Source organism: Entelurus aequoreus, linkage group LG03, assembly GCF_033978785.1.
Source record: "Entelurus aequoreus isolate RoL-2023_Sb linkage group LG03, RoL_Eaeq_v1.1, whole genome shotgun sequence".
In the NCBI taxonomy this organism is placed as follows: Eukaryota; Metazoa; Chordata; class Actinopteri; order Syngnathiformes; family Syngnathidae; genus Entelurus; species Entelurus aequoreus.
In genome coordinates, this window is record NC_084733.1 from 3,468,506 (window position 1) to 3,478,630 (window position 10,125).

General features: G+C 40.2%; 1 protein-coding gene across 1 annotated transcript in view; it reads left to right on the forward strand.

Moving 5' to 3' along the window:
- Window positions 1-10,125, forward strand: part of LOC133646018 (codanin-1-like) — a 39,018-nt gene that overhangs the window by 18,366 nt on the left and 10,527 nt on the right. Inside the window, exons 10-20 of the mRNA XM_062040963.1 lie at window positions 62-137; window positions 1,720-1,925; window positions 4,749-4,875; window positions 4,940-5,083; window positions 5,159-5,325; window positions 5,876-5,957; window positions 8,333-8,425; window positions 9,002-9,056; window positions 9,135-9,375; window positions 9,441-9,590; window positions 9,656-9,719. Coding sequence (XP_061896947.1) covers window positions 62-137; window positions 1,720-1,925; window positions 4,749-4,875; window positions 4,940-5,083; window positions 5,159-5,325; window positions 5,876-5,957; window positions 8,333-8,425; window positions 9,002-9,056; window positions 9,135-9,375; window positions 9,441-9,590; window positions 9,656-9,719 — 1,405 coding nt within the window. The remainder of the gene's footprint in view (window positions 1-61; window positions 138-1,719; window positions 1,926-4,748; window positions 4,876-4,939; window positions 5,084-5,158; window positions 5,326-5,875; window positions 5,958-8,332; window positions 8,426-9,001; window positions 9,057-9,134; window positions 9,376-9,440; window positions 9,591-9,655; window positions 9,720-10,125) is intronic.

Here is a 10,125-nt window from a genome sequence, read left to right on the forward strand (position 1 = left end):
AACAAATTCCCCCAGAAAATCTTTGTGTCTCTTTGAACTTTGATCTATTCTGCTTTCTCAGAGGAATGATGAGCCAGTTGACAGCTGCAGGAAACCACTCACATTTTGCTCGTCTTTTCCTGAAGCAGCTCATTCAGGTAAGCAATGATATTCATATTCATTTCAATATTCATTTCACCCACTGTATAGAGTGTACATTTGTTTTATCGCACTGTATGGAATGGCCTCAATCTCATTACCTGCGTAATGACAATAAAGCTGATTCTGATTCTGAATGCTAAATAGCTCCAATCACCCATAAAAAAAGAAAAAGAAAATAAAGCTACAATGAGGCAAGAATACCCGTACTCTGCCGTTTGTATTTTTTGATCAAAACTATTAATAATTCACTTACTAATTTACTGTTACTTTCTGTTGTAGCATGTTTCTATTTACACTGCTGTAAAATGTAATAAACACTTATTAGTCTTTTTTTTTTCAATACGTTACATTAGGTTTGAGTATTACTTAGGGATGTAACGGTACACAAAAATTTGGGTTCAGTACGTACCTCGGTTTAGAGGTCACGGTTCGGTTCATTTTCGGTACAGTAAGAAAACAACAAAATATAAATTTTTGCGTTATTTATTTACCAAATCTGCAAAATCTTCCACCAAAAATATTTTTCTTAGTGTAATATTTGATGTGAAGTAATGGGAACCTTGGATAGGTCAATAATTCATAATAACATTGATTTTGATTCAATATTATGTTTTGAGCAATGACAGTTTGAAAGAAAAAAAAAACAACTTTGTTTTATTAGTCAACATAGCAACTTTTTGTAAATTACATTTAACCTTTTTTATTTCACTTTTGTTATGTTTTTGTTTATTTGAATAGTATTTTTAGAATGTGCCGTGGGCCTTTAAAACATTAGCTGTGGGCCGCAAATGGCCTCCGGGGCACACTTTTGACACCCCTGCTATAGATAATAAAACATTAAATGTGATAAATCTATGGATAAAAAGCAGAGCCTGGCGACGCATGCGCGTTTATCATAACTCTCTCTCTCTCTCTGCCCCTCCCTCACCAATGCTGCTGTTTGTTTTGTTTTTAACCCCTTCTTAACCCTGAACGTACATTGAAAATACACGCAACCCTAACTCAAAATGCCGGACATTTGAGGCATTTAAGAAACTCCGCCCTGACAGCTCCGCAAAAGAGGACATGTCCGGTGAAAAGAGGACGTATGGTCAGTCTATCCTAGCCCGTTAGCTGCTAGCATGCCGTGTGTTGTGCCTCGGTGTGCATTGTTTACACAACGTGCGTTACACTACTTAATATGTCCGTGTGGAAACTCGTTCGGTACACCTCCGAACCGAACATACCGAAACGGTTCAATTCAAATACACGTACCGTTACACCCCTACCGTTAATGAATGAAGGGTACTTTTGAAGTTGTTTCCCATATTCCTACACAATAACTCAGATATGTAACACTAGCGAGCAGTAGAGAATATGAAGTGATTTTTGGTCTACAACATGTTTCATTACTGACGTGTTTCTTGCTCCTTTATGTTGTATATTTTAAATGTTCTGCTAACTTTTCACAAGGAAGTTAAAATCTTTGCGCCTTATCAGCCACCTAAAACACTTTCTTTAAGGTTAGCAGGTTGTGGGCACTCTCTAAAACTGCAATTCAAGCTGAATATGGAGCAAAACACGGCCATCTTCTTGTAGATGTGCAAGGTCCCTGGAGCTAACGGCTCGCCTGGCGACAGCCCCGATGCGGACCTGCTGGGAATGCTGGGGGCCGACGGCCTGGGCCGCCTGAAGCGCCTGGAGGAACGTCTTATTCAACCTCACGGAGTTGTCGGCCCGTGTCCGCCGCCGTCTTTTCCCGGCCACCAGGAGTTCTTCCGGGACTTCCTGCAAACGGCCAGTTGGTAAGTCGCCTGCCAGTGAACCCTGGAACAAACGCAGCGTTGGGTTAGTTACTGAAAACCAGTAACTAGTTACAGTTAATAGTGACTTTATTTCAAAAGTAACTCAGTTACTAACTCAATTACTTACACCAAAAATTAATGTGTTAGTGTCAAAAGTAACTATTTAGTTACTTCTTTTTTTCTTCTTCTTTTTTTAAAGCTCCCATTAATTCCCTTTTAGCCTTCATTTCAGTACTGTTACTGCACTGGAGAATAATATAATCTGTTTTAACAGCGCTAGGAATTTTCAAAATGGGGTCCCAGGGACCCCATCAAGTCATAAAAATGGGGTTCTACAGTAAATTTTTGGGGTCCCACTTTTTTGTAAGCGTTTTGAAAAAAAAAAAAAGATAAACGTATGCATTACCCTGTTATATCTCACATTCTATATTGTGTTTTGGAAAATGTTGTCATAAAAGTCACTTCATTCATTAAAAAAAAATAAAACAATTGTATACATATGTAAATGTTTTCAGTTATAAACATTCCTTCACTTTCTTCTTTCCTTCATGGATCTGAACTTTACCGCTGCTGGTAGTTTTTTCTATGTTTTTTCATTAATAAGTCGTAGGTGTATTTATTTCAGTATAAAAGTGTAAAAATAGTTTTGCTTGGGTCATGAAATGATGATAATGGTGTGCCAGGGCATGCATACATTTTATATTTAACGCTTAAATCTCTGGAGTCTACATCAACTTCACATCTATTCCTCATTTCAAAATGTTTTGGGTTTTTTTTATGTTGTTTTTTTGTTTGTTTGTTTTCCGCCCTTTTTTGTCAAACAAAGCTATGTTTTTAATGGCAAACACACAAAATATGCAAAATCGTCCACCAAAAATATTTTTCAAAGTTGAATATTTGATGCGAAGTAATCGGAACCTTGGATAGGTCAATAATTCATAATAACATTGATTTTGATTCAATATTATGTTTTCAGCAATGACAGTTTGAAAGAAATTGATTAATGTGGACCCCGACTTAAACAACTTGAAAAACTTATTGGGGTGTTACCATTTAGTGGTCAATTGTACGGAATACGTACTGTACTGTGCATTCTACTAATAAAAGTCTCAATCAATCAATCCACTCCCTCGCTCTGCCCCTCCCTCATGAATGATGCTGCACAATTTGTTTTGTTTTTAACCCCTTCTTAACCCTGAACGTACATTGAAAATACATGCAACCCTAACTCAAAATGCTGGACATTTGAGGCATTTAAGAAACTCCGCCCTGACAGCCCCGCAAAAGAGGACATGTCCGGGGAAAAGAGGACGCATGGTCAGTCTAGAACAGGGGTCACCAACGCGGTGCCCGCGGGCACCAGGTAGCCCGTAAGGACCAGATGAGTAGCCCGCTGGCCTGTTCTAAAAATAGCTCAAATAGCAGCACTTACCAGTGAGCTGCCTCTATTTTTTAAATTGTATTTATTTACTAGCAAGCTGGTCTCGCTTTGCTCGACATTTTTAATTCTAAGAGAGACAAAACTCAAATAGAATTTGAAAATCCAAGAAAATATTTTAAAGACTTGGTCTTCACTTGTTTAAATAAATTCATTAATTTTTTTACTTTGTTTCTTATAACTTTCAGAAAGACAATTTTAGAGGAAAAATACAACCTTAAATATGATTTTAGGATTTTTATACAAATATACCTTTTTACCTTTTAAATTCCTTCCTCTTCTTTCCTGACAATTTAAATCAATGTTCAAGTAATTTTTTTTTTTTTAATTGTAAAGAATAATAAATACATTTTAATTTAATTCTTCATTTTAGCTTCTGTTTGTTCGACGAAGAATATATGTGAAATATTTCTTCAAACTTATTATGATTAAAATTCAAAAAAATTATTCTGGAAAGTCTGTAGAATCAAATTTAAATTTTATTTCAAAGTCTTTTGAATTTCTTTTAACATTTTTGTTCTGGAAAATCTAGAAGAAATAATGATTTGTCTTTGGTCCAATTTGTTATATATTCTAACAAAGTGCAGATTGGATTTTAACCTATTTAAAACATGTCATCAAAATTCTAAAATTAATCTTAATCAGGAAAAATTACTAATAATGTTCCATAAATTATTTTTTGAATTTTTTCAAAAAGATTAAAATTAGCTAGTTTTTCTCTTCTTTTTTTCGGTTGAATTTTGAATTTTAAAGAGTCGAAATTGAAGATAAACTATGTTTCAAAATGTAATTGTCATTTTTTTCGTGTTTTCTCCTCTTTTAAACCGTTCAATTAAGTGTAAATATCATTAATTATTAATAATAACATAGAGTTAAAGGTAAATTGAGCAAATTGGCTATTTCTGGCAATTTATTGAAGTGTATATCAAACTGGTAGCCCTTCGCATTAATCACTACCCAAGAAATAGCTCTTGCTTTCAAAAAGGTTGGTGACCCCTGGTCTAGAATATCTCCATGTTAAGAAACTCGGCTTCAGCTGCACCATGATGTCTTGTTAGTAAACACACACACACACACCCCCACCCAGACACACACACAGCGCCTCTTCTCTTGTCCCCGTTGTGACACAGGAAGAATCAGAAGGACGACACTGCAACTCTCCAATAAAACACACTCAGATCTTCTGTTTCTAGCTGATACTACATCAAAAATAACGTAAATTAACGCAGTAACGCATCATGTAGTAACGGTAACTGAGTTAGTGAATATAAAAAATAACGCGTTAGACTGCTAGTTACCGCCGAAACTAACGGCGTTACAGTAACGCGTTAGTCCCAACACTGAACAAACGTAATAACACGTGTCTTCATTGTGTCTCGGACCAGCTGTCAGCTGAACCAGCACCTGCAGGACAGTTTGTGTCAGCAGCTCCTCCAGCTGGACGACGTCTCCATCCTCAGTCCTGCTGCTGCCGAGCAAGAGGAGGAGGGCGACGGTGACTTGGAGCAGCAGGTACACATCACAGATATTCCAGGGGAAAAAAATGCCCCCGCTGACTCTTTGGCGTCCTAATCAGGATGAGAAGCAGCGCTTTGCCTCGGTGCTTCTCCTCGCTCGTCTTCTGGCAAAGTTTTTGGGTTTCATTTCCTTCCTGCCGTACCAAACGTCTGAGAAACCCTCCATGGAGCTCCAGGAGGCAGCTGTGGCTTTGCGGAGCAAGGTAGGAAGGACACATAGATACATAGTCCAGTTTTGTAGCAAGGCAATAATGTTTTGTTTCCTGTGCCGGACGCAGAGTGTTCCTGTGCTGGACGTCTGCGCTGTGCTGAGGAGCAGCATGAGGAGAAAGCGCACCATCCTGACCGTACCTTGGCTGGTGGAGTTCCTCTCCATGCTGGACTTCACTGGTCCACTGCTGCTCAGCTACAGAGTGGCTTTGGGTACACTGTGTCTGCTCTACAGGTACTTCTGCACTTTTAGTCTATTTACAACACACAAACACGAGAGAGAGACTAATTTTTGGCCGGGCTGATTATCAGCGCTGACATTTGGCATTTTGACGTACAGTACAGGCCAAAAGTTTGGACACACCTTCTCATTCGATGTGTTTTCTTTATTTTCATGACTGTTTACATTGTAGATTGTCACATCAAAACTAGGAATGAACACATGTGGAGTTATGTACTTAACAGAAAAAGGGTGAAATAACTGAAAACATGTTTTATATTCTAATTTCTTCAAAATAGCCACCCTTTGCGCTGATTACTGCTTTGCACACTCTTGGCATTCTCTCCATGAGCTTCAAGAGGTAGTCACCTGAAATGGTTTTCACTTCACAGGTGTGCTTGAAGCTCATGGAGAGAATGCCAAGAGTGTGCAAAGCAGTAATCAGAGCAAAGGGTGGCTATTTTGAAGAAACTAGAATAGAAAAGATAATATTGTAATATAATATGGTTTTATCGCCCAGCCCTACTTTTGTTACTTTAACACAACTCTTCTTGTGCGTGACAAGGAGAATGATCCTGGGTGGAAGCGGAGAAACCCTTTACCTGAACAAGCTGCTCCTCCTGTCCGTACTGGGCTGGCTCTTCCAGGTAGGCACAACATTGGAGGCTCTTTATTGGTGCCTGTATCATCCCTGGCAAAAAAAATTATGCAATCAGCAGACTTTGAGGATGGCACTGGGGATATTACATATTCAATAAATGCACGTGTTTACATTGACATTTTGGGCACTTCTCTAATTGCATCAACGGGGAAAGAATGTTTGGGGATGATAATATAGGCTCCAGTGACCCCGAAAGGGACAAGCGGTAGAAAATGGATGGATATCACTTTTCAAGATGATAATAAAATGTGGTGGTAATTGAAGAAAATCATCCATAACAAGACTCCATCAATCAGAGAAAGTTGGAGCAAGATTGATGAAGAGGACTGTTTGTCGCTTGTTTAAAGGCCTACTGAAAGCCACTACTAGCGACCACGCAGTCTGATAGTTTATATATCAATGATGAAATCTTAACATTGCAACACATGCCAATACGGCCGGGTTAACTTATAAAGTGACATTTTAAACTTCCCAGGAAACTTCCGCTTGAAAACGTCGCGGTATGATGACGTATGCGCGTGACGTCACGGGGTCAAGGGAAGTGTTTGGACCCAATTCAAATACCTCTGTTTTCTTCCACAAAATTCCACAGTATTCTGGACATCTGTGTTGGTGAATCTTTTGCAATTTGTTTAATGGACAATGGAGACTGCAAATAAGAAAGTTGTAGGTGCGATCGGTGGAGCGGCGGACTACAGCAACACCAACACCAGGAGGTTGTGTTGTGTTTAGAGCAGGATAGCAGACGCACTACAGTGAGTAAGCCCGCCGCCGCATCTAAGTTAGCTTCTGTTTTTTTAGCTTCGCCAAGCTGAACATTATTAATCGTTTATTTACATGTTCATGGTTTAATAGTATTTTTGATCTTCTGTCTATCCATCCAGTCAGGGTTTTTTTTTTATTTAGTTTCTATCTGCATTTGAGACTGATGCTATCACGTTGGCTACGTAGCTAGGTTAGCTTCTATTTTTTTTAGCTTCGAAAAGCTGAATATTATTAATCGTGTATTTACATGTTCATGGTTTAATAGTATTTTTGATCTTCTGTCTATCCATCCAGTCAGGGTTTTTTTTAAATTTAGTTTCTATCTGCATTTGAGACTGATGCTATCACGTTGGCTACGTAACTAGGTTAGCTTCTATTTTTTAGCTTCGAAAAGCTGAATATTATTAATCATGTATTTACATGTTCATGGTTTAATATTATTTTTGATCTTCTGTCTATCCATCCAGTCAGGGTTTTTTTAAATTTAGTTTCTATCTGCATTTGAGACTGCTATGCTATCACGTTGGCTACGTAGCTAGGTTAGCTTCTATTTTTTTAGCTTCGAAAAGCTGAATATTATTAATCGTGTATTTACATGTTCATGGTTTAATAGTATTTTTGATCTTCTGTCTATCCATCCAGTCAGGGTTTTTTTTAAATTTAGTTTCTATCTGCATTTGAGACTGATGCTATCACGTTGGCTACGTAGCTAGGTTAGCTTCTATTTTTTTTAGCTTCGAAAAGCTGAATATTATTAATCGTGTATTTACATGTTCATGGTTTAATAGTATTTTTGATCTTCTGTCTATCCATCCAGTCAGGGTTTTTTTTAATTTAGTTTCTATCTGCATTTGAGACTGCTATGCTATCACGTTGGCTACGTAGCTAGGTTAGCTTCTATTTTTTTTAGCTTCGCAAAGCTGAATATTATTAATCGTGTATTTACATGTTCAGTCACTGTGAATGTCCATTTCGCGTGCTTGACTCTCATTTTCAAGAGGATATAGTATCTGAGGTGGTTTAAAATACAAATCCGTGATCCACAATAGAAAAAGGAGAGTGTGGAATCCAATGAGCCAGCTTGTACCTAAGTTACGGTCAGAGCGAAAAAAGATACGTCCTGCACTGCCTCTCAAGTCCTTCACTGTAACGTTCCTCATCTACGAATCTTTCATCCTCGCTCAAATTAATGGGGTAATCGTCACTTTCTCGGTCCGAATCTCTCTCGCTCCATTGTAAACAACGGGGAATTGTGAGGAATACTAGCTCCTGTGACGTCACGCTACTTCCGCTACAGGCAAGGCTTTTTTTTTTTTATCAGCGAGCAAAAGTTGCGAACTTTATCGTCGATTTTCTCTACTAAATCCTTTCAGCAAAAATATGGCAATATCACGAAATGATCAAGTATGACACATAGAATGGATCTGCTATTCCCGTTTAGTGGTTCTTAAAGAAAGTTGCCATTTGAATGGACTCTAGTTGTGTGTTGTCAAAATAAAACCACTAAATACACATCCTCCAAGTCTGCTGAGTCCATCATTTCCCCCCCCAGAGGCTGTAGCTCACACTTGTCTTCTTCTCGATGAACTTGCACAGATCCCTGTCATCCCGGAGGAGGTTTTCTTCACCAATGACTTCACTGAGGTGGCCAAGCTGGAGGAGGTCGACGCCAGCGGTGCTGCAGGACTTGTGAGTTGAACCAAATAATCCAATTGCAAAAATAAACGTCGTAACCAGAGTAGCTAAAAAAGGCTTAAGTGTGTGAATGTGAGTGTGGATGTTGTCTGTCTATCTGTGTTGGCCCCGCGATGAGGTGGTGACTTGTCCAGGGTGTACCCCGCCTTCCGCCCGAATGCAGCTGAGACAGGCTCCAGCACCCCCCGCGACCCCAAAAGGGACAAGCGGTAGAAAATGGATGGATGGATATGAAATTTTGATGTTGTTTACTTGAGTCATATTGCAGTCTGCACGTATCTTTTATGTATGACCGCCATTATATTGCAGTCCACACTTATCTCTTATGAGTGACCATGTACCAAATAAAATAGCTTCGAGGTCGGTAAGCACAACCAAAATTATTCCGTACATTATCAGAATCAGAAATACTTTATTAATGAGGCGAACTGTCCAGTTTTGAGAAAATGAAAGGATTTTGAAAAATAGGGTAATATAGAATGTGCTTGTAAAAAAGTATCAGCGAGCCTCAAATGGCACCCGGGCCACACTTTGGACATGTTGGGGTTACAGTATATGATGTTTTTGCAGGACTTTATCCCCCTGGTGGATCAGCAGCTTCTCTACACTTGCTGTCCATTTCTTGGTGAGTCTTTATTTTTTTTGTAATCTTTTCACGTCACATGCTTTTTTTTCCCTGAACATTCCTACTGCCACTCACCAGGTGAGTTCCGGAAGCTCCTCGCCGCCTTCGTGTCCGGAAGCAGCGCCAAGAGCGGGGGCGTCGTCCGCAAGATCACCCCGACGTCCGCCGAGCCCCGAGACGCGGCGGGCCCCCGGCGCTCGCAGCAGAAGCTGCAGGCCGACCTGGAGCAGGCCTTCTTCCACAACCAGCCGCCTTCTTTGAGACGCACGGTGGAGTTTGTGGCCGAGCGTGTCGGATCCAACGCCGTCAAGCACATGAAGTTGGTGTCGCGGAGAAGAACGTGTTGTTGCGTGGCGCTGGTTCTTACGAGGAGGCTCTTCGCAGGGCCACGTTAGTGAGGGAGTTGGTGGAGAAAGGGGAGAAGATGCTGAAAGATGGACTGCAGTCCGCCAAAGCCAACCCGTCCCAGCTCAATGAGTCCATCTGTGCTCAGCTGTGTGAGGCAGGACTAGAGGCGCTGACCCGAGCTAGCAGGTACTACACCTCTTTTCTTAGTCCCCTTAGTCTTTATCGCTAACTCAGAGCCAAACCACCTGCAGGTTTTGCTGTGAGAAGAGTCCAGAAGCCATCCAGACTTTGCTCCCTGATGAGACCTCCCCTGCTGTGAGTCCCCAAAAATACTTTCTTATTCAATCACCTGTCACAAAAAGGCCGCAAGTTTACTCGAAATTAGTTAACTAGTCGCTAGCTGGCAGCTAGTCTGCTGATCACTAGCTGCCAACTCTAGCATCAGTCGAAAACTGGCATGTTAATCACTAACTGATGACTAGCACGCTAATTGCTAGTTCGCAACTAGACCACTAATTGCTAGCTGGCAACTAGTGCACAAATGGCGAGCTGGCAACTAGTTGGCTAATTACTGCTGACAACTGGCCCGCTAATCACTAGTTGCCAACTAGACCACTAATTGCTAGTTGGCAACTAGTCGGGTAATTACTGCTGACAACTAGCACGCTAATCGCTAGTTCGCAACTACACCACTAATTGCTAGCTGGCAACTAGTGCACAA